The sequence below is a fragment of the Ambystoma mexicanum genome, chromosome 6q (genome assembly GCF_040938575.1).
Source record: "Ambystoma mexicanum isolate Mex_15411 chromosome 6q, UKY_AmexF1_1, whole genome shotgun sequence".
Classification (NCBI taxonomy): Eukaryota; Metazoa; Chordata; class Amphibia; order Caudata; family Ambystomatidae; genus Ambystoma; species Ambystoma mexicanum.
The window spans coordinates 1,288,510,866-1,288,535,742 of record NC_090937.1 but is presented as its reverse complement, the minus strand read 5'-3'; the positions used below and the strand labels follow the sequence as shown (position 1 = coordinate 1,288,535,742).

Genomic DNA, 24,877 nt, shown 5'->3' with positions numbered 1-24,877 from the left:
TCCTAATAATACCAGTAAAAATGTAATGTCACAGAAATGAAACACCAATGCAGGCCAGTATGAACACACCCGAACACAATGTATAGGCTTTTTCCATAAGGCCAGAGAAACATTCCATGCCACTGTAAGGGAAGAGATCCATATGTGCTGCAATAATATTGTAGGCCAGTATGGAATGTAGTTCAGTATGGCCGCCTCAGACCACATGGTATTGGCTCTGCCATAGTGCCTGAAAACATGCCATGACACAGTAGGTTACCACACCTATACCACACCCATGGGTCCACCTCCCCTTCCCCTGCACTATAACCCTTTCTCCCTCTGCCTCCTCACACATTGCCCACATACACATAGGGACTGTAGCACCTTTTTCCCAGAGCTGTGTCCCATCCAGTCCCAGTCTCGAGGTCGAAAAACGTGTCGGCTGACCACAGAAAATACGATATGTCTTCTTCAGAATAGGAACCACTTAAAACACCCAAAATTGTGCAGCTATTTATCCTTTTCCACCAACCAAGTGCACGATAATCAGGAACCATTTTTTCTTAACATCATTTTTTTACACTCGTCTCTGTTTTCAGCAATGCACCTCTAATGGGCCGCAATTTAATTAATGGCTGCAGCAGACATGGCAAACAGTGTAGGAGGGCCTATTACCTATCAAAACTAAGGGTAAGGGGTTATGGCTACTTGTCTGATGTGCAAATGCAGTGTACATTATGCATACATAAAACTAACCTTTGACAAATGGTGAGTACAAGCAGATGCGTTCATCACGAAGGCTCTTCTGAGGTGTCCAAGTCTATCACCATCTTAGGAGATCGCAAATTTGTCAGATGGGAAGTGATTAAACATTATCAGGTAACCTGACTTTTAGGTTCATTAAACAGTAAAAAGTTATGTTTTAAAAAAAGGTATGGGCATATGCAGGTTGGCGATCACGCGTCTGTGAGTGTGTGTGTGTGTGTGTGTGTGCGCGCGCGTGCGTCCCAGTGTAATGGAGCAGTTTGTGGGCACTGAAAGTGACATAATGCAGAACTTGGTTTGGCATGAACACATATTGAAACAGACTGCAGGATTTGATTTGGGCACTAGAAGCATGAAAGAGGGGAGTGTGGGCGTGCATTCAGATAGGTCTCGTATTTTCTTTGGGCACCGGCAGAATAAAATGGCAATGTTGCATGTCTTGAGACCTCCCTCATTACTTACTTTGGGCATCAACAGAATGAAAGGGGGCAAACACCATGAGCTGATTTGGACAGATCCTTTTTGAAGATGTTTGAAGATGGGGCAATGCTGGTATATATTGCTGAGACAGGCCTCCTGGTTTTTCTTTGGGGACAGCCAGCATCAACAGGTGTTGCAAAATGTTCCTGTGTGCTGCTGTTGGCGACCTGGCATCTACTGGGGAGTTTCATTTGTTTCACTGCAGAACAAAGTGTAAATTTTACGTATCCTTGCCCAATGTATCTGAAATATATGCTGCAAAATACAGGATTTTAACCCTTTATTTTAAAACAAATCCATAGAGGAAAACGGCCATAACCATACCAGATTACTTCAGGTGTGCTTGCTTGGGGCAGTTGAGTTAAAGATATACACATTTCTACTTTAGAAATTCACCAGCAACCACTTCTCCAGAGTGTAGTGGTATTGCCAGAGTGGGGCATGGAAGCCAAAGAAGATGGCTGGTTAGGTGTCGCGCCCACTTTGGAAAAGATATTAGGGACACTTGAGTAGCCGCTCAACCCCAAAAATCAGGACTTTTTCCATAGTTTCGCCCCCACCACCGCACTCTTGCCAGGCTGGATACTCGGTTGCTTCTGATATTGCTTTCATGATTCCTTGTAACCCAGGTGACTGTACACACCTCCCCTCTTCAACTGGATTTTCTTTCACCGAAACCAGTCTCTCTGCCGCTCTGTCTGGCAGTCTCTTCCCCTCCTAGAGCTCATATAAAAAACTGGGCTACTGTTTCCCCCATCACCCTCTCACCACAACCACGCCTCTCCGACAAGGTACCTTAGACCTCTCGAATTGAAGACACCCGGATGGTTTCTGCAATATTTGTATTTTTTTCTGACCAGGCTCTTATATGTACAGCCTTTGCTTTTGAATTGGTTGACGGGGTGGTGACTTGGACATTATGAGATGAGCATTACGGGTTATGAGATTTTGGCGGCTACACTGACTTAACGAGTTCAAGTCGCTCTTGCTAGTAACTGTCCTCCAGCACAGTATGTTGTGTACACAGAGGATTTATTTCTTAGGCTCAGTGATGAGTCATATTGTCGTTTACATTTCTTAATTGACTGTGCAGAAAACTTAAATGCAAGATGCTTTAAGGACCAGACACAGTCCATTTGCATAAACGGTAGCATGACAAACATGAGCAAACGGATGTCATAGGCCTCTGGTTGAATTGATGTGTGAGTCGTCTCGTTTGTTCCCATGAAGGTTGCCTGAGACGGTAACCAGGCCTTATTCATCTGTCTGTTAAGAAGCATGATGTAAGGTACCATTAACATGGACTGAAAAGCCCCAGTTAAGCGGAAATGGTAGGCTGGGAAATCCAAAGCTCAAAAACGGAAATAGTGCAGGTAAATGGCAAAACCCGGTTTATTAAGAATCCACAGAAGGCAGGGATAGCATACGCAAATCTACTCTTGACGCTCTCTGCCTTTCTCAGACACAACAATGGTTTAAAAAAGAAAAATACGTCAATACTGGCATGACATCACACTCTTGATTACAAAATCCTTCAGGGTACGGCGGTTGAATAAGGGGATTGCATACATATAGAAGTTGTAGTGGTTAGTCTCTTCATTGGCTATACTTTATCTGATGGCTCCACCTGAGACAACTTCTAAATCGATACTTGAGAATACATGTAATCTTTAACGTAATTCATTGGTTAGGGGAACGTCTACTGCACGGCATAACATTGAGGGTTCTCATTAGTTGGCATCTTACTTTGCAACCCTGAGCAATTGACTGGTGGGTCAAAATGGGAGTAGGGGGACAAAGGTCTACAAACTACTTCTATTCAATTAAAGGAGATACCATCCCTTAGTCCTAGGCCATGAGCCAGACTGACTTCTCTGTAGTCAACCTTTCTAGGCACCTTAGTTCTGATAATATGTGGGGAGTCGATGCTGATGTTTATCTGTGTCTGGGGCTAAGGACTAGACCTTGTTCTTGAATTCTCAAACACATGTGAGAGGATCATGTTGGGAATAATTTCACCCTGCATTTATGAGGATTTTAGCTAATATGAATGTTAGTATTACTTTTCTAACCACTAGTGACTTGGTCAATCCATTCCTTATGGAGCTTTAGCTTATAATTAGCCGGCACTTAGCATTCAATGGCTGGTTGTTCTTCAATTAATCTGAACAAAATATCTCTTGTGCCATGGGAATTATTGTCTGTTCCTTCCTGAACCGTCTATGTACTCCCTAATGTCTCCACAACCTTGGCAGCGCTCATGCAGCTACCGTCTGCACCGTGCATGGATCTGTATTTCACTGGGTACAACAGTTTGAGTTTTCATGAAGCCTCAAGGTCTTCGGTTATTTTAATGCATGCTGCGACTTCCATTTGAATAAAGATGGCTTCCCTTTACCATTGCATTTGTATGTTAGTAAACTACATATGTATATCGTATGTGGTGCATTTCAGCATATACATTGCTTCTGCTATGTTTTTCTTGTCTTCATCTTTGAAAGCGATATTTGTCATAACTAAATGCTTGTTTGACCCAATGTCTGCGTTTCTTCATGGTGGATGCATATCTGCTTCATGTCTATTGCATGCGGGTATGTCAGTTAGCATTGTGTTTGCTTATTCTTGCCATCTTTAGTTCACATTGTGTTCATCACTTGCTGTGCCAGTCTTGGATACGGGTGGTACGGCTGTCTTAGTCAATAGCATTTCTGGCCTTTACAATACTGAGGTGGGGGAGGGGCAGTTGTCATTGATGATGTATTCATCTGCCTCTCTACAGTACCAAACCTGTTGCTCATGCTTTCATATTTCTAGTCCGTTTAGAACTTTAAAAGGCTCCCTCTCTGGATCTGTTAATTTAAAGATACTTAACTGTGGCACCTGTTGCGTAATGGTTAAATATTTGTCCATCCTCCGCTGATGACTTTGTTTTTACGGCATTCCTGGATATAATTACCAACATGTAAAAAAAGTGAAAGCTATTCTTTTGTTTTTCTTTACGTAAACAGAATGTTCCGCTCTGCATTTCAGGAAACCCTTTTAAATCCAGTTATTCATTGCATAAACAGATATGCTGTTCAAAAAGCTTCAATTCAATTACATTTCTATGGCGCGATCACAACAATCCACTCTGCTATCGTAAAGCAGATGACTATGAGTGGCCCTTGTGGAGACTGATTACATTGGCTTTGATCACCAGGTAAAGTGCCTCTCGTCGCGCTCTGCTTTTTCTATCATAATGTCCTTCCTGCTGCATTTAGTTATTGGTGTCTGGGGTGTGTGGACACCATTCAGCTCCGTGTTGGTTACCGCCCATCCCTTTGAACGGTTGGCTCTTGGCAAATCATCTTCGGTACCAGACGTTGTAGGCCAGGCGTCCCTGTGGCTTGCAGCCTTCTGCAAAAGCCTTTTCCCCGGCGCTGTTAGTTTCAGTTCTTCTTCTTCTTCTTCTTCTTCTTCTTCTTCTTCTTCTTCTTCTTCTTCTTCTTCTTCTTCTTCTTCTTCTTCTTCTTCTTCTTCTTCTTCTCGGACCTAGCTTCTAGAAGCGACAGAGCACTTTACAGAGGTATAGAACAATACAGATAAACAGAGCCCAGTTGAAAGCTGAAAGAGGAGGAGGAAGGATGGGAACCAGCCCTCCGACATTTGGTGCCTATTAATGGCACCAAGAAATACACACTTGCATATTACACATATATTACACATATATCAAAATACCGTCTGGGGGCATGGTGCTCCAAACCTTCAGATTACAATCTTCTGTAGCATAGTGGTCCTCGGGTGTGCAGTGATTTTTGAGAGCAGGGGTTTATAGTGGACAGTGAGCGCTTGAAAGGGCTAGTGTTTATGGAAGTGCTGTTTGTGCAGGGGATAGAGCATGATCTGGGTGTGCGATGTGTGGGGGGTGGTGCATGTTTATGGACAGAGGCATCATAAGCAATCCTAGTAACAAAGACCTCTATTAATTTGCATTCCATGGAGGACCAAAACAAATATTGAAACGACCAATGGGGGTTGGACACAGACAGACATGCTTTCCAGTGGGGTTGGGCAATAGCAGAAGTTCTTCTGGAAACTATTTATTGTTCACTTGTTAGGCACTTATACAGCAAGGGAATTCTGTTTCAAAGTGCCTAAAGGGCAACAGGCAGAGGACATGGGGATGAGAAGCATTACAATACATACAAATATTCAATACAGTGAGGGGGTGAACCTACTATGCTTTGTGAGTGTTCAGAACATGCAAGTATAGGAAGGAAGGGGAATGGGATAGGGGCTGTAGTGCTTGAGGGTGAGCAACCAGTGAAGTGCAATGTATGGTAAGTGCAACCCTCCAGGGTGGACAGTGTGCCGTGGCAAGTGCTGAGGATTAACAAAAGCTGGGCCGATTTGGTGTGGGAGATCAGGGCCCCGAGAAAGCATAAAGAGCCTGGACATCAAACAAGCAACTGTGAGATTAGCAGACGAGAGAAGGGAGGAAGGAGGAGGTAAAGGGGAAAGTCTTGAGGAGCTTCTGGAATTTAAGAAAGTCAAGATGAAGATGAAGAGGGAGAGGGAAGCTGTTCCAGAGAAGGGAGCCAGCTGAGGAAAGTGATTGACATTCTGCCCTCTGTTTGGCAAAATGCTTTACACACAAATAGTTGGTGCCAGAGGAGTGCAGAGGTCCAGAGGGGGAATATTTAGTAAGCGAGAGTTGCAGATAGTGTGGTCCCCATCCCCAGATCACCTTATGGATGATACAGAGGGATCTGAATTTAATCCGTGAAGCAACTGGGAGCCAGTGAAGATTTTTTAGGGCAGGAGAGATGTGGTCCCTGGGCTTGAGGCCAAGGAAAAGCCTTGTTGCTCTATTCTGGATTACATGGAGGGGTCGCAGAGCGGAAGAAGGTAGATTCAGAAGGAGGATTCTGCAACCAGGGCTCGGGTAACATTGAGCTTATGGGTGAAGGTAAGACAAGGTAGAATTCCTTTCAAAAGGAAGAGTTGAAAGTGTGACTTCTTAGAAATGTCCTGATTGTAAGTGAGGAAAGAGAGCGATCAGTCGAAGACGACTCCAAGGTTTCTGGCTTCAGAAGAAGCAGGGGGAGAGCCCATGGAGGAAGGCCAGAGTGAAGGGAAGAAGTTGAGAGCAGGGGTCCCAATGCATAGGATCTCAGTTTTGCTGGCATTGAGGCAGAGATCATTGGAAGTGGGAGATCCTTTAGCACGATGGAACTCAACCTTTTCAGCATCAGAGCTCATTTAGGTGTTCTGGATCATGACTCTTTGTTCTGTACTAGTGATAAAGATATATTTTTTCAATACCCACTCATGTAATGGCTGCCCCCAAAAAGATATCCTCCACCATACTCTGTCATATGTGGAGTGCCCGAATCCAAGTTCCCTGACAAGTGGAGCGAGTGCACATATACTCAAAACAAAATTTGAGACTGGAGGGAAAAAATAACGCCCAGTTGAACAACCCCTTTGCAGGTTACACGCCTAAAAATAACAATAGTGTCACTGGGTTGAGCCATTTCAGAAGATTTGTTTATATAGTCACAACCTACTTAAGTCTGTTACATTAGAGCAATTGTAAAAACAACTGTCAATCAGTTAATGTGCAAAAATATATTTTAATTGTATTTAAATGTCGCTAAAAACATTCAAGAGGGAAATCTACATAGCAATATTACACAAAGGAACAACTAAAGTGGTTCGTGCTTTGTAGTACATACAGTAACTTGATGCATACAGTAAATTACACAATATAGTACATAAACTCTAAAAGCCAAATCAACTCAATCATACTACTCCTATTTCATCCACCCAACATGTTTCATTCCTTCTTCTAATTTAACAATACTGTAGGAAATTCTGCAGGGGTTTTCTATCTCATGTTTCCCTTTTTTTCGATCACTGGGTCATATTAATTGGTCCAGTTTAGTCCCTTGATTTATTTAGCTTGGTAGAGTCGGGTATAATCAGTGGCGATAGACCCAACGTTTTCTTCTGAAATGACATATGCATGCATATCACTTAACATGTATGCTACATTGTGAATATGCTCTCAAGTGCTTAGTACTTTTTGTACATATATACATTTTAGTATCTGCAAAGGCAGAAACACCCTCTGTTTGGCCACTTACCTTGTTTGTGGCCTTATTTGTTGCCCATACCTTATGCCGCATCCTAAACTGTCGGTCATAGAGAGGGGAGCGAAAGGGACATTTGCATGTGAAGCCCAGCTGGCCGAAAGCAGTAAACTGTGTAACGGGAGATCCGTGTAGCATAATGTGAGTGGTGATGGCGACAACAGTCTACTGCTTGCATAGTTTTCTGAATTTCAGCAACTGAAAGTTGGCTATGTCGGTCCATGTAGTAGCAGACAGGTTTCAGGACATGAGTGCCAGAAACCCAGAATCAGAAAAAAAACATACAATTAAAAAATCAAAGCAGCTATACCACTTTAAGGCACTAAATAGTTCCATCAATTGGTATTTTTGTTTCATACTATCTGAAATACTCTGATAAACTTGCAAAGAGCACATTGTCCCATTATGTCAGTATCTATACCCATGAAGTACACATCTGTGAGGTCTATGCCCAAACTTACCACTATTTTCCTAAACATAGCAGTATCTGTCCCTATGAGAACACTCCTGTGGTGGTTTTGTCCAAGCATGTAATTATTTGCACCTGCAAGAACACACCTCTGATAGCTGTTCCCCAGCACATCAAGATGTTCCTCTATAGGACATTCCGTCCTGCAAGAACACAACAGTGATGGCTTGTGCCCAGCATTGAGGTATTTACCACAAGACCATACCTGTTGCTCCCATATGCCAGTGATTGCTCCTGTATGGCCACAACTGTGATGGCTCTGCTCCAACACAGCAGTGTTTGCCCCTGTAAGAACTCCCCTGTTACGGCTATGTCTAAAAATACCAGCATTTACCCCTGTAAAACCACACCTGTGTTCACTTTGGCCCAATTTAGAAGTATTTGTGCCTGTAAGAAACCACCTGTGATGGATTTGCCCCAACAATTCCAGTATTTGTGCCTGTAGGAGCACTCCTGTGATGGCTTTGCTGCAAGAATGCCAACATTTTCCCCTGTAAGACTACATCTGTGATGGGCCTGCGGGGCCAGTGTTTGCCCCTGTAAGAGCACACCTGTTATGACTTTGTCACACCATGCCAGTACTTGCCCTCGTTGGACAATCTTTGTGATGGCTTTGCCTCAGGATGTTAGTACTTGCCCCTGTAAGACTGCACATGTGATGCCGTTGCTCTGAGAGGCCAGTAATTCTCCCTGTATGAGCACAATGTTGATGGTTTTGCCAACATGCCAGTATTTGCCTCTGTAACTATATATGTGGAATGGGACCCCTTTTATGGTTTAGCCCCAACCAGAGATAGCATCAGGGGCTTTCAACACTTTCAGGTGAAAGGGGCCCCGAACCTCGAGGGGTCCTTCAGCAACTTCCCCCATGTTGGCGGTCAGCAGTCTTCTGACATGGCAATATATTCTTTTTATTTGGGGCTTTAAATGTACGCGTTGCAGTGCACTTGTTAAAGCTGCATTTACAGGAGCCCTTCAGACCATCTCCACCATCTGAGTATAAAGGAATGTTTATATCATCACCTCGTTGCCTTTATGCTTCAGTTTCTTTACATCAGCCCCTTGCTGACAACGAAGGATTAATAGCTTTTCAGTAGATGTTTACTGTTTCGGCTTCCTGCTGGCTTATGATAACCTACAGACTATTAACCACCAGGCTCTATTTATTTGTTTCCATTATGATATATGCAACCCAAGAGTGCATCAGACTGGTTTTCTTCACTGGAAGCAAGCTCCCCCTCCCCCCAAACATTATGTTGAGATGGGCCCCCACGAGTCGAGGTACATCTTCAGTCGGCCCTCGCCCTACAGGCAAACATTTGCATCTGTAAGAGCAAGCTCTTATTTATTTTAGTGATTTAGGGAACCTCAAGAACATGTGGCTGGTGCATTTGGCATTCAAGCACACCGCTGTGATGCTACATTCCTGGATAACCCCCTTTCCAAATTGTGCAAATGTGGCATAGAAAACTTGAAAGGAAAAATCCCAATTGCTGTCAGTTAAACAATGCTTGTACACTCGTTGTATAAAAGTGGAGGACATCGAAGCGGAGGGTAGCTGACAATATCAGTGCATTAGGCCATACTTGTGCTGCTGATGGGTAGCTTCTGAGTGGCTGTGGTGTTGACCAAAGGGGCTGCTGACACACTTGTAGTCTGTATGTGGTGCCTAAAATAAGTGAGTTACTGTGGCTGTGAAAAGGGTGCACCAACCAGGACGTTCTGCTAATTTTACCAACCTGTTTTATGTGATGGCAGACCGTGTTTATGATTTGCATTAAAGCAAATGAAGTCTGATTTGTGCCAATACCAGAAGTGGCAATTTGATTACCATTCCATGATGTCAAAATTAGCAGCTGGGCAGCTTCAGTCACACCTGAGCTGCTGCATAATCGTGATCTGGGGGGACGTCCACTCCTCTGTTGGCTTTTTTCACTTTGCCCGTTCACATCCTGTAGGCTTTGACTCTTTTGTGGCGCTAGGCCTTCCTGTCCAAAAATCTCTTCAATCACGCCATTCATCCAGTGTCTCCTCACCAGGCTGGTCTGAATGCTTGATGCCACCTTGCAACTGGGGGGCAAACTATGCACTCCTTTCTTTCAGTGGTAGAAGTTTACCGAAGAAAGTAGTGGAACTGTGGTCTCGGCAGGGAAGAGGGTAGGTGGAAGCCTAGTGCACCATGTGGCAAGGTATTGCAGCCGGGCCATTGCAATAGTCTAAGTGACTAGTAACTAAGGCTCCTATTGCAACTTGACAATTGCACAGGGACATGAATGGACACATCCTCTATATAGAATGATGAATATGGTGGTAAAAAGTGGAGAAATGGTAAATAGAAAGAAATAAAAGTAGAGGAACATCGCTCCCGACCGCTCTGCTCACTTCGATTACTGCTTTCATTTGACCACATCTGCCGAATGCTTGCAACCGGGGGTGTACCTAGGTCTGGGAAAGATCTGGGGCTATGCTAATGTCAGGACTGTCAGGTCTTGGGGCTAGCTAGCCTTTTGCTTGTAGCCCCTGAGCCTCCATCTGGGGCTATAACCAAGAGACCTATGGCTATAGCCCCCTTATCCCCTCCCTAGGAATGCCACTGCTTGCAACTACTTCCACCACCACCTGTTACAAATATGAAAACGTACTGCTTTCGCTTGCAGCACTTGCCAGCCTTCCCCTTACTCCTCACCCGTGTGCTGATGGCAGGTGCCAGCATTGATGGCAGACCGTGTTTATGATGTGCATCAAACCAAATGGAGTCTGAATTGCGCCAGTAACCCTCCACCCAGTTCCCACCCCCCGCCCCTCCACTCTGAGTCTACACCTCTTCTTTTATGCTCTTTCTATATCTGGCCTTATCGCTTATGATTGGTCTGTTTTCCAAAGTCAACATTATGTGTGGAAGCAAGGGGTTAAATATGAGTAGTCGGCCAATCGTAGTAGTTTGATAACTTCAAAATACAATCCACAATCGATATCCAAATGACCATGGCAAAGTCCACAGCCGCGCTTACCTACAGGAAGCATTCGACCCGTTTGTGGAGCAGGTGGACATCCACCACGTAACTCTGCGTGCCATGTTTGACCCATGCGTGGTGTGCACCAACACTCCTGCTCCCACAAGAACACCCACATTATCGTAGGAGGTCCCCATGGTTATGCAAAGGTCCGAGACCATTTATAATTTTCAGAACTCAGTGAAAGGCATCACAGCCCGCAGACTTCAGTAAAAACACCAAACATTTAACCAATACCGAGTCCTGCTTTAGCACAAGGCTTGGTAGACCCATGCGATATCTCAGAATGTGTAGATATGTTTTAGTTGGGTTGATCCCTGCATAGGTTTTTCAGAAGCATATCCTTAACATTCGGACAGGACTGCCAAGAGCCTCTTTTTAACATTTGCCATCCTCAGTTTCTACTAAGTGGTAAGGGGTGTACGCGCCTAAGATGAGCCCATGTCACTACGTGCTCATATTGGTAATGTTCCCTTGATATGCTTTAAGCACTTTATTCATTATGTTCTTTGAAAGGTTTGCTTAACCATGAAGTCCTATTTGTTACCACAGTAGTGCTGCACTACTCGTGGTGTTTTTTCTTATCTTCTGTGCTCTACTTGGTGCAGTAATGCATACTTGCATATTCATAGTGCAGAGTAAGATATGTTTATCGAGAGGCATATTGTGGATACATCCGAACCCTCAGCTAATCCGTAAGCGTGGCTCGTACTCATGTGTATATACTGCATTATTACCACAAGGGGCTCCACTGTATCGACTCCTGAGAGTCAAGTGGCCCCTGGTTCTGTGAGGGCTGGAACTTTTTCAAAGGAAAACCTTGACAGTCTTTCTAAACCACATTCCGGGAGCCTAAAATGTACTACCTTCATGGAGCAGGCTTTTTTTAAACCTTGAATAGTTGGTAACAAAACATTATGTTTAAAAATGACTTATTCAACAAAGGCCTTTTTCAATATATTGGCGACTCACTCTCCTGTCACATTACCATAATGCAATTTTGTAAAGAGCCCAATTAAATGCAGTTGCTGTAACAAATGCCAAAGGTTGTGTCTCATTCGCTCGCTGGATTTATTGCCCGCCGCGCAGTTGTAGTCCATTTGCGAGATTACCTAAAGTGCCCGTAAAATGGATTAGCAGCGCTCTCAATTGCTTCTCTCCCACCCAGCCTTCTTCCATTTGCGGGATTGGAGACCTTGCCCAGTCCCATGGTCACTTGCGTGGCTTTGTTGCAAAGAATCGAGAAATCCAATGTCGTATTGCTTTATTTCCTCGGAAAGCGGAAGGCTGATTGTTGATTTCTCTTTTTCCTCCGCAGTGACCTCAGTGAGAACCAGATGCAAGCCATCCCGAGGAAGGCCTTCCGTGGGGCTGTGGATATTAAGAACCTGTAAGTATCGTCCATCCTCACTGGTTATGCTGAGGCTTGTTGGCGTGCCTGCGGGATCTAAAGGCAACATGGCTGCCGCTACTTCAATTATGTATTGCTGCTTCCAAAATAAACTCATATCATTTGGGGATGGAGCATTCCTTACCTTCTGGTAGATTAATAAGTATGTGATCATGTGCCCAATCACAACCATAACAGTTCTGAGCACCTAGGCTTGTTTGGGAGTTGGCGTACTGTGCCCCTGCCAAGGATTCTAGCCACTAGTCTGCGGAAGACCTGTTTTCTGTCTTGACTTGAACTTAACAGGAGGACATTGATGCCATCAGCTCTGTCAGTATGTTTTGGCTACAGTAGCTAGCTTTACACTGATTAGTAAATGTATAATAATAGCTATTGCTAAGGTGAATTCATGGTTTATTATGAGAGGGAAAAACAACCAGCCAGCGACGCTTTAAATATGCAAGTGTGCTGGGATAGGCCATAGAAACCGCATATGCCCTTTTCTCTCTCTACTATTGTAAAGGTTTGTCTCTTCATTGTCATGCTGCATCACAAACATGGTGCAAAGGAACCCCCCCCCACCCAAGAAGTGATTGTGCGTAACAGGGTGCATAAGCGGTAGTACAACAGGTGAGCGAACTGCTTTAGGTGGATCTTCTTGTAAAGGTGATGTCTCAGTGATGCAAACAGGAAGTAATACCGGTTTCTAGGCAGGCCCCAATATTGGGGTGAGTTGTAAACACAAATAAGGGATGCTTCAAATGTATATCCCATAGATTAGTTGCGTAGGTAGGGGTGGCAGTAGGGAGGCACATTTGTAAAAAAAAACCTTTGCAGTTTGATCTGACATCTGTGCCGCTTTCTTTGTCACCTGTTTGCAAATAGGAACCCATCTAATTGCATGATGGCTAGGCTAAGGGGAGTGCGCCCTCGCCAGCTGACCCGTGACAGCCGTTGGAAGCCACATACGCCGGGTTCATTGTCACAGCCGACGAGAAGACTGGCTGATGACATGGGACACAGTGACCGCAGTTTTCAGACAATTTCTCCTGTTGACAAGCTTCCCAAACCAAAACAATTTTCAATTGTGGGGTCCAGGAAGTCCAAAAGTTTGAAAACTGGAAATTGTAGAGCCACACAGTCCTAATGAGTGACTTGACTTTTCTTGATTACACATGATAAATAAGTCAGATCATTGAGGGGAGGATTGGAAATGGGAAATCACAGCGCAGAGAGAAGGGGAGATTATGATGCTCTCGTCCTCAGCATTCATGTTCTCCACTTTGTCAGAAAAAAGATTTAGACCATCTAATAAACTTGTTTCCGTATATTATGAAACCCCATGTGCTAAACCCTACTGTATACCAGTGGAAACCAGTGAGATGATCCTGCTCCTTGGTAGAAGACCTTTCAGCTTTGTCCGAACAGGCAATCAGCTGCAATGATTTTTTTACTCAGACTATTTTCAGAAGTGGCATTTCGGAGAAATACCCTTCTTATTATGGAAGTATTTGATCCTGTGGGGCAAGCTGGCCAAATGGGGCCTTGCATTTCATCTTTTAAGCATCGGAATTGCTTTGCATTCCGAAACTGGTATCCAAGTCTGCTTGGATAATAGAGGTAGACTCTCTGCTAAAATTGTCCTGCATCTCTGTCCTAGAATCTTCATAATAGCGTAGGGGTGGATTGCAGTTAAAAGTCCTGCGATTCAGCAGTATGAGCAGAGGTTAGTTCTTGTTATAGACGTGGGATTCTTGATGGCAAACCAACACTCAAGAAATACTTGTATACACAGCACATTCACAGCAAACAATATAGCAGCCCTTCTCTGCTCTGATGGTGCTGTGCCATGCCAATGCAAAAGGGAATCCTGAGCAATGGGGCACGCCTTGAATAATCACCACCCACCGATTCCACCACTACAAAGTCCGCCCTGTAATGCTCTTCTCTGTTAACATGTCCAAGGATGCAATGCCATAGGTTTTGCCCAATTTTATCAGCTATGTCATATGCTGTGCCTTTCTTTGTTGTGTTGCGTGGAGGCACGGGACCACTGGCCCATGACTGCTGCTCTGTGTGATGGTATTTGCAAATGCTGTGTTATGCAAATTATGCAGCTTTATTCTGTGACTAACCTCTAACTCTGAATCCTCGTATGTTAACCAACATCCATTCAGCTATTCAGTAGGACCCATCACCTGCTGTCCCGTCATCCCACAACAAGCATCATACAAGCCAAGCATTCCCTCACCAATTAGATCCCAAGACAAGTACAACTGACTCCTACCAGCTCACTGTGACATCATCACTAACCCGAATGTAGGCAACAGGCCCTGGCATGCTGCACACATTGACAATGTGATGACGCACACAACACACTCCCTAGCATCACCTGCATGCAATCAATGGGTTACATCCTGCTGAACACCATTACCCAGCAAAAAGTAGAACACACCACACGCATGCACTCACAAAGCCTAGGCTCCCCCAGACAGAAAGTGTAGGGGACTTGCACAGCATTTAAAGGTCTTTTTTCAGGTTTCTTTACAACTGCACCATAGCTATTATTTTGACTACAAAGCTTTATCTGGTTCTCCTCATTGAAATCTTAAATGAGGAGGTTAACCCCAGAGTGGTAGAAGGCACCAGAGCCTTCCAAACATGTGAATGTAACATTAACTTTTCGTATTTCAGAATGTTAATCAAAAAGAATTATAACACATCTAATAAACATTCAAACACAATGGTTAATACAAAATGGCCAAAAAGGTAAAGGAGCATCAATGGTAGCTCCTGGTTCCCCTGGGGTAGCTCTTGCCAACTGGGTGATGCCCGACACCCAGTAGTTGGTTTAGCTCCTGCTCATTGAATCTCAATTTAGACCCCTGCTTAGCAAGGAAGCTAACAGTTACACAGTGGGCATTCAGGCTAGCCTTTCTAGCCTATGCATATTTTATTTGGCTACATTTGTAGAGTGGCCAGGCCTCAGGAGCGCCACTTGATAGTGCTGGAGCGGGGGAGGAGGAGGGAGCAGCATTGGAGATTTCCAGGGATAGGGGGTGGCTAAACAATACTGCTTAACGATCCTGGAGTCTATAAGAAAATCAGGGCCAGGTGTCTTCAGTGCCCTTTTGAAGCTCATCCTTTTTCTTTAGAGTAGGAGGTAGAGCAGGTGAGTGTCCCAGAAGAATGAGACCTGAGGATGGAGGCCGCTTTTAGATAACTAACCTGCTGATATGTGAGGAATATCATGGAGAGTTATCCTGGCATTCAGCCCTTGTTTACAAAGGGGCTAATTCACAAAACAACTTGAGGACAGGAACCATGCAGCAGAGTGCTCCCCACATTCTGTCCTACCCTCTGCTTGTGTGCGAATCCATGATTCCACACTTGGATTTCCCTGAAGGAGAAGGGTCTGGCTCAACCAGTCAACCCCTCCATGCATATGGATTGCTAGGCACGTGACTGACACATATCAACGCTTGCCCATCTAAACCCAAATGTGTAGTCAATCTATTTGCAGTGATAGTTTTACAAACATCACCTCTGCAAATGAGGCATCCCTTCGTTCAGCATTTGACATATAAAACAAGATGGCAATTGACATGCCTTTTATGCCCATGTTTATCTGGGGGGTTTGGAAAGCTGGCAGTGGCCTGAGCAGACTCGCAGCAGCATGGCCCTTACCTCTGGATCTGGCTTGTGACTTTTGCGTCCAGGCACAGGAGAAGCAGACACAAGTACAGAGTGCATCCTTTTGTGAATCAGCTATGAGTTTAGTTTTAAAAGTGGCATTATGGTGTTATTCTCTGAGCTTCAAAGTTGGATAAAGTAAGCAGCCATTTCTGATGCTCTCATCCTGTGCCTGAAAAGGGAGTAGCACAACTCTCCATCATTATATTTCCTTCACTGGCTACCGGCGTCTGTACAAACCGAATGAACATATTTTTATTGCCTTTCATTCATTACCGAAAAGAAGGAAATCCTTTCCTGGCTCCAAATTCCGTGAGTACATCCCCTCCCGAAACCTTTTCATTCTCCGCTCCTTTAACAGATCTTGATTGGGTGGTCGGGTGTTTGTCAAACTGGCATCCAGACACTGGAAATCCATCCCAGTACAAATCCTTGCTGACCATCTACCCTTTTGGCAAGGATAGATGGCCTTAAAGACTTGCCTCTTCTGAGAAACCTGACTTTTGGACCGACCCTCCTAGTCCTTGTGCCAAGAGACCACTGCAGTCTCTCTCAAAAGATCAAAAGTACTTTTGGTGTGACAAAGTCACAGTTCAAATATCGCACCCAGTACTGAGGATCTATGACCGAAAGGCTGCGCACAGTAGGTTGCACTCAGGCTTGCAGCACAAAGGGCTGCACTCCAAGGTGCAGCATTTTGTGCGAAGCCCTTTCCAGCAACCTGTTGCAATCTCCCCCCAAACCCCTCATTCCCCAACAGCTCTGTGGCACCGCCCACCTCCTCCACCAGGCTCTACACTCCGGTGGCCCGTTCCCGTCTGCCATCTATAGTGCGTGGTTGGAAGCCCGGGGGGCACATCATGGCGCACTTTTGTGCATGACCGTTTGTGCCCCCAGACTTCTGACTGTGCTCTCTAGACCGCAAACGTTCCCTGATCTGCCTTAGAGAATGACTAACAAGACCAGCCCTGAACGATTCCCAAACCCCCTGAAACAGCAACTAATATAGCAATAACACCCCAGGCTCAAGTTATATTCCGAGGCTCTTAACAATGGACCCCGGTGCAGTTACCATGGTGGGCCAGACCGGGTGTTATTGCTATTACCACCCTGGGTTTTCAATCCAGAAAGCCGGGGGGCTAACAGCAATATATTTTGGACGGGGGGGATTGCAGGATGTGGGTGAAGCCATAAGGCAGCTCAGAACGCAGGCTTGGATCGCGGGATTCAGCCTGCAGTCTGAGCAACCAGATTAGCTGGCTCCCCTGCCCTAGAGGCTAATAAGAAAGCACACGGTCCCAAAGAAACCAGGTACTCAGGACTACATTTCCCAAGAGTCATCATGTTTCAAGGTCAAAAACCTGAAGCAGATTCTGGAGTGTCTCTCAGGGATTTATGTAAAGATTTGCCATGGGGAATGTAAAGATTTGCCATGGGGAAACACTAGCACATTCAGAGTCAACAGGTGCAGAGCCTCACAGGGAAAAACCTAACTTTTGCCTTGCCCCTTCCTCCCCCAGAAGCAGCACATGCATGTAAAGGAGAATGGTTTTCTCCCTCGCCTGCTGCTGCAGCATTTAAAGAGAAATACTTCCTTTCCCACCTCAAAAGGAAATATTATTTTTGCACAGTTAAGAAATGGCTAGATGTTTGCCCATTTTGGTTAGCCCTTTTTTACATCAGAAATCCACAAAACGAGTACCTCTCCTGGGTGACAGGCTGGATATAAGGCAGGGCACAGCAGCTAACACCAGCTCCAGCACTTGGAAACTGAAAGAAATCTAAGATGGTGGAGCACCTTTTACAGACTTCCTTCCCCTGGCTTGGAATGGAAATGATCCAGTCAGTTCAAAAGTAATGTTGAGCCAATGGGAAAATGGTGGGGGCATTATAACAGAGCATAAGAAACACAGACAGCCTTTTGGTTTGGAGCTGAAGAAAGGAGTTTGCTGAGGTGAAGCCCCTTGAGCCCATAAGAACAGTGTGCTCCATTGATGGGTAGCGGAGTCCCCTGAGCCCCAGAAAAGTGGTGAGCTCCAGTGAGGGGAAGACATGCCCCTGAATCTGAATGGGTTGGTCTACTCCAGTGAGGGGGAGAGGACTCCTCTGACCCGCAGAAAAGGGGTGTGCCGCAGTGATGTGAAAGAAAAATTTCAATAGCCCCAAAAGTGGGGTCTGCTCCAGTGTGGCAGAGAAGAGCCCCCTGATGTCCAGAAGGGATGTGTGCTCCTGTGAGGAAGAGGTGAGTCTCTGGGTACTGTGAGGGATCAAGAGTAAGACTCGGACGTTACATTTTTGGTGTTGGTTAAAGACTTTAATTAATAAAATAAAAGAGGGGTTTTTGGAAATCGTACCTATACCTAACTCTAGTAGGTGTTTTCCTGCCTCAACAAAACTAGGGAACATCGTTGTCAGAATGTCCAAATCAAGAGTTCTCTGTCCTGTGTCCGAAATCCTAAGCTGACCATCACACACTGAACTCATATAAGGTGTAAATGGAGATGTCTTTGTAGCTGAACACCTGCAGCTTCATTCCAAAGTTCCAAACACAACGTTCGTAAAATGCAGAAAAGAAAACCAATAAAGTTCTGTCAGAAAGGATTCTTCCCTTCTCAAAGATTTCTTTAGTTTTTCAATGTCACTATAATATACTCCACACACGCAAGGGGGATGACTCTTGCCCTGAGTTTCCTTCAGTTTCACAGGTCAACAGTGTTCACACTCAAAAAGGGTATGATTCTTCCCTTGGAACCTTTCTCCATTTCACAAGTCAAGGCAATGTTCACACTCCAAAGGGGTATGGTTCTTCTCTTTGAGACGTTCACATTTAGATCAGCAGTTCACATGCAGGGGACTCTTTCGCTATTCTCCAATACCTGGTTCACTCTCCTACCAGGGCTTTTTATATTCAGTACAATAATGCAAATGCCGGGGAATTTTCCTTTTTTTTCTCTCCAATGCCTGCTTTACTCTCCTGCCAGGGCTTTTCACACTCAATTCAATAATGTGCATGCAGGGGATTTTTCCCTTTTTCCTCCAATGCCTGGTTTACTCTTTTGCCAGGACGTTTTCAGGCGATTCAGTATTTGGGTGCAAATCCCAGATTTGCACTTCTCATCATTAATCACTTTCTCTTGCATCCAGTTAGTTATTTTCATACACTGGGTAGGCGACCCTTTCACAGCAGTTCCTAATGTCCCAGCTCCCTTGTTTGGGCTCCCTTGTTCTGTTTTAATGGTAAGCAGCATTCACTCTGAAGCGACATGGTGTCCCAATCTCCCTGTCTCGGCTTACCCGTCGCCGTTGGCGGCTTCGTTGTCCCTCGTGTCACACTGTTCTCACTGCAGCCTGCTCTCTGCCTAGGAGCGGGTCCGCCCGGCCCCTTGGTTCCTGTCTGGTCTCCTTCATCACTTGTCAGCTCCTGCTACATGTGGCACCAGCATGGTAATCCTTTCTCTGCCTGGCCCCCCTGAACAACGCTCTCGGCAGCTTCTCCGCTCCAGTATGCACCTTGCTTTCCTCTAGTGTCCCAACCAGTGTCGGGAGAGGCGAGTCTCTTACTCTGTTCAGGTGAGCCGTATTTGAATGTCCCAACACCTGTTAATGTTCTCCAATGACTTGAACCCGGTGTTGGGTTGCCCGCTTCTGATCTTCATTACTCCAACCTTCTTCCTCGTCTCAGTATTAAGAAGAGGGGGATACAAGTAAGGTTGGTGATCAATTATAGTTGGAGACTCTCTATCCACATTACAATATGCCATATAAGAATGGGTAAAAGGCAATTGTGTGTTACCCAGAAAAACATGTACAGGTCTGCTTTGGTCCAGCAAATGTACCTCTCCTCTCCTATGTGGTCCTCCATAGATAGCCACCCCCAGGATTGGTATCAGGTAGCTTCTGCCCTACCCTAGCCAAATGAGGGGAGGCTCTCCCTGGGTAGTTGGTGACGACTTTGCTGGATTCGTCACAGAACCCAGAAGAGAGGTGGGCTCCAGTGAGAAATGGAGGACATTCAACTGCAATCCACCCCTACACCATTATGAAGATGGTAGGTCAGGGATGGTCCATGTTAGAACATCCACTTAAAGTACATTTCCGGAACAGGTTTGTCTTAATCCTCCACGTCATGCTGACATCACGCTCATCATGCTAGTGACCTGTAGACCAAATGAAAGAGATCATGGACCCAAGAGAAGAGAGGGATGAGAGGTAGTGAGAGAGTGTGCGACTCTGACCGCAGAAGCGGGAATGCGTAGCAGAAGAAGAGAGCCCCATGGACCCTGAAGAGGAGTGTGCTACACTGAGAGTGAGCAGTGTACTATATCTCTGGGAGAGGAAGCAGGGCACTATATCCCTGTGTGTGCACTACTGAGTTGGGCACTATATATCTTGGTGTGGTTTAGTGCGCAGGACAGTATATCCCTGGAATGGTGATCAGAGAACTATATATCTAGGTGTGGACTAGTGAGCAGGGCACTATATTTCTAGATTTGGACTAGTGAATAGGGCACTATATCCCTGGGCAAAAGAACACGGGGAGATGCCCATGGCCCCGGATGTGGGTAATAGACGCGTGAAGGAGAGCCCCAATGAATGGGTGGACTTTTTGGAACACGTGACAAAGGGGGAAATCCCAGATGCCAAAAGAGGGGAGAGGCCTTTTGGTCCCCAGAAGAAGTGATATGGACTGAATGCTAGAGTGCAGTGGAACTTGTCTGGAACTTTCTGAATGCCTTTCTGTTTGCTGTCCTGTGTTTATAATCCCGAGTTTAAGGACTGCGACTCACAAGAATATTTGCTACAGCCATCCTGAACCAGTTTCCATGTAATAATATTCCTATGTTGTACTTTTGTTTAATAAAACCCTATAAGCTTATCCTGGTGTCAGTAGCTGTGTGGTCCCTTGTATCGGTAGTTGTGTGCTCCCTCGAACATGTGACTTTGAACAGTATCGACAATAAAAAAAAGTTCAACACAGTCCGATCTTGATATTGGAGAAAATTGCTTCCTTGAACAGCTGTTATTTCTTCCACTGAGTGCTCTAAAATTCCATTGCATCTTGAGGTGTATTTGAGGCCCTTCGGGTATGAAGCCCAGCTCAAACCAATCCTATACTGATTGCGACCGACTAGGAAAGAATCCTGCTTGTACACAAAGGTTGTAAGGGATGGTACCCGCGCCAACGGAGGGTACGTCGGGACTTGGTTTAGACACATCAAGCAGACATTTGTGTCCCTGAACCGTGGGCATTGGAATAATCCAGAGATGGACCACTTAGCTTGAGATATTGCAGCTAATTATGGCGAATTCTAATAATAAATCTACATGTATAAGCCTAGGTGTTGCACAAGCACGGTGTGTTTCTTATATTTGAAATGCAAATGTACTTCATTTGAAAGTGGTCCTGTCGCCGCGGGGTGATTAAAGGTATCGAACAAGCCACACGTAGGCCGCGTGCGGGCAGCTTCTAAAACAACGTGCCCTGATCATGTATGCAGGGCAAGCTTTCTCTGGGCAGTCCTCTCTCTGTGTCACTCCCTGATGATTTAAACAGCGCTGCGTCAGAAGTGATTCATACACCGACAGCCACAGTAATGAGTTCCGGCCACACATGCAGCTCCCCCCCCTTCACAGATTAACCTGCTGGCTGCATTAGGCAAATTTGACGATAAAGGATTGTGCCCATTTGTCTTAGAACGGGTTCTTCTTTGTGCTGAATTAAGGGTAACATTTCATGCCATTGTACTAATGTAAAGGGCTCTGATAAATTGTCCAAGAGGTTACTGCTGTGAGCTCTGGACATTGTGTAAAACGTTCGAATAAAACAGTAAGCTATTAACTTAATTGTGGATGTAAATCAATCTTACAATACCTGTGTATTCGAGGAAAGGGAGGTCATTGCTTCAGTTACACACAGATATAAATGGTGGTATTTTAAAAGAGGAACGACAAACACCTGCAGAAATGTCATGCCTTCTTAAATGTGTGCAAGGAGAACGGCATATGGCACGTGGTGACCTCCATATTGCCAACCCAGCAGCTGTAGCTCTCTCCAAGGGGGGTTATCCCAAAGTCAGGTCACAGGCGGACACTTTGTAGACCCAGCAGCTGTAGCTCTCTCCAAGGGGGGTTATCCCAAAGTCAGGTCACAGGCAGACACTTTGCAGAACCAGCAGCTGGGTCCCTCTCTAAGGGGGGAGGGGTTATCCCAAACTAGTCAGGACACAGGCGGACACTTTGCAGAACCAGCAGCTGGGTCCCTCTCTAAGGGGGGAGGGATTATCCCAAACTAGTCAGGTCACAGGCAGACACTTTGTAGACCCAGCAGCTATAGCTCTCTCCAAGGGGGGTTATCCCAAAGTCAGGTCACAGGCAGACACTTTGCAGAACCAGCAGCTGTAACTCTTTCCAAGGGGGTGGGGGGGGGACAGGGTGAGTTATCCCAAAGTCAGGACACAGGCAGACACTTTGCAGAACCAGCAGCTGGGTCCCTCTCTAAGGGGGGAGGGGTTATCCCAAAGTCAGGACACAGGCAGACACTTTGCAGAACCAGCAGCTGGGTCCCTCTCTAAGGGGGGGAGGGGTTATCCCAAACTAGTCAGGACACAGGCGGACACTTTGTAGACCCAGCAGCTATAGCTCTCTCCAAGGGGGGCTATCCCAAAGTCAGGTCACAGGCAGACACTTTGTAGACCCAGCAGCTGTAACTCTTCAAGGGGGGGGGGTGGTTATCCCAAAGTCAGGACACAGGCAGACACTTTGCAGAACCAGCAGCTGTAACTCTTTCCAAGGGGGCGGGGGAGGGGGAGGGTGGGTTATCCCAAAGTCAGGACACAGGCAGACACTTTGCAGAACCAGCAGCTGGGTCCCTCTCTAAGGGGGGGGAGGGGTTATCCCAAACTAGTCAGGACACAGGCGGACACTTTGCAGACCCAGCAGCTGTAGTTGTTTCCTAGGGAGGGTTATCCCAAAGTCAGGACACATGCAGACACTTTGCAGAGGCAGCAGCTGTTGCTCTTTCCAAGGGGGGTTATCTCTTAGTTGGGACCCAGACAGGCACTTTGCAGTCGGGACACATACAGACACTTTGAAGGGGGTTATCCCAAAGTCAGGACACAGGAAGGCACTTTGCAGACCCATCAGCTGTAGCTCTTTCCAAGGGAGGATATCCCAAAGTCAGGACACATGCAGACACTTTGCAGACGCAGCAGTTGTAGCTCCTTCCAAGGGGGGATATCCCAAAGTCAGGACACATGCAGACACTTTGCAGACGCAGCAGCTGTAAATCTTTTCAAGGGGGATTATCCCAAAGTCAGGACAAAGGCAGACACTTTGCAGAACCAGTAGCTGGATCTCTCTCCAAGGGGCAAAGGGGTTATCCCAATGTCAGGACACAGACAGACACTTTGCAGACCCAGCTGCTGTAGCTGTTTCCCAGGGGGTTATCCCAAAGTCAGGACACAGGAAGACACTTTGCAGACCCAGCAGCTGTAGCTCTTTCCAAGAGGGGGTTATCTCTTAGTCGGGACACAGGCAGGCACTTTGCAGTCGGGACACGGGCAGCCTCTTTGGAAGGGGGGGTTATCCCAAAGTCAGGTCACGGGCAGACACTTTGCAGACCCAGAAGCTGTAGCTCTTTCCAAGAGGGGGTTATCTCTTAGTTGGAACACAGGCACGCACTTTGCAGTCAGACACATGCAGATACTTTACAGACCCAGCAGCTGTAGCTCTTTCAAGGGGGGTTATCCCAAAGTCGGGAGACATGCAGACACTTTTGAGACCCAGCAGCTGTAGCTCTTTCCAAGGGGGTTTATCCTGAAGTTGGGACACAGGCAGACACTTTGCAGACCCAGCCGCCGAAGAAGGGTGGTTATCCCAAGATCAGGACACCTGCACGCACTGAAGGCACCCAAATGGGGTATGACGGCCGTGGTGCAGACCATCATCCCCTCTCATTGGGATTGTCAGAAGTCTGCTTGTCTTAAGGCAGGTTTCGCCATAGAGATGTTTACTTTGTTACTCTCTTGGAGCTATACCACTGTACCAGACAAGTTAATTAGGTCTTAACACTTTCATCCAATCCAGCACCCTTTAGCCCTTATAGATCAATCTTTATTTCAGAACTTCTTTCCCCATTGTTATTTCTCCCTCTTCCCCTTATTATTCCTCGCCTGACGTTTGGCTGACCTACCCGCTCCTGCAACCGGAAGACTCCCGCCCCTCCTTTTTCCACATTATAATGTAATTCTTGCCTTTCCTAGGTGCCCTTAACCTTACCATTTTCTCTTCTTCCTGTGTTTTCTTTGGAACCTGCTTAGGCAACAATAACAAACCACTATCACATTATCATTTTGAACACTACCCCTCGTTTTTGGCCTAGGGGGCTAATCCAAATGCATGAACTTTTGTACTTACTTCATTCCCTATCCCTCTCAAGACCAAACCCTTATGGGAGTGTGGTTGGGACATGCCGTGTGGCTGCCGCAATGGTGGCCTTATGCATGGACATCAGAACAGCACCTAATCTGCCGCATGTGATGTTTCCCTGCCCCATCTCCCCCAATCGCCCTGCTGTAAGGACGAGGAAATACTTTATGTAAGGCAGGATTGTTATGTAGCTTTGTACTGTCTTTAATTTCCCACCCCTGTATCTGTCATGCTCATTATGTCTTGATACTTTCTTACAGCCATTTAAACCTCCTAGATCAATCCTTATTTCCAAACCTTTTCCACCAATATTATTTCTCCCCCAGCCCCTGCCTTTTTCTTATCCAGCATTTGCTCACTTGCCCGTTCCTGGACCACATAGACCCGCTTCCCTTATTTTACTCGTTGCATCATAATTCTTGCCATTCCTATCTCACCTTAACCTTGGCTCTTCTTTTTTCGTTTTTGTGGCACACAGATGAAAGCTCCACACATGGTATTCCTCTGACCACCCATCACTGCC

The 24,877-nt window shown here is 45.8% G+C and overlaps 1 protein-coding gene across 10 annotated transcripts in view; it reads left to right on the top strand.

Annotated features, from left to right (window-relative positions):
• SLIT2 (slit guidance ligand 2) overlaps positions 1-24,877 on the top strand; it is a 715,126-nt gene that overhangs the window by 389,572 nt on the left and 300,677 nt on the right. For all 10 annotated transcript variants that reach the window (XM_069631891.1, XM_069631899.1, XM_069631897.1 and 7 more), the window contains exon 5: positions 12,163-12,234. In XM_069631891.1, the coding sequence (XP_069487992.1) occupies positions 12,163-12,234 (72 nt within the window). The remainder of the gene's footprint in view (positions 1-12,162; positions 12,235-24,877) is intronic.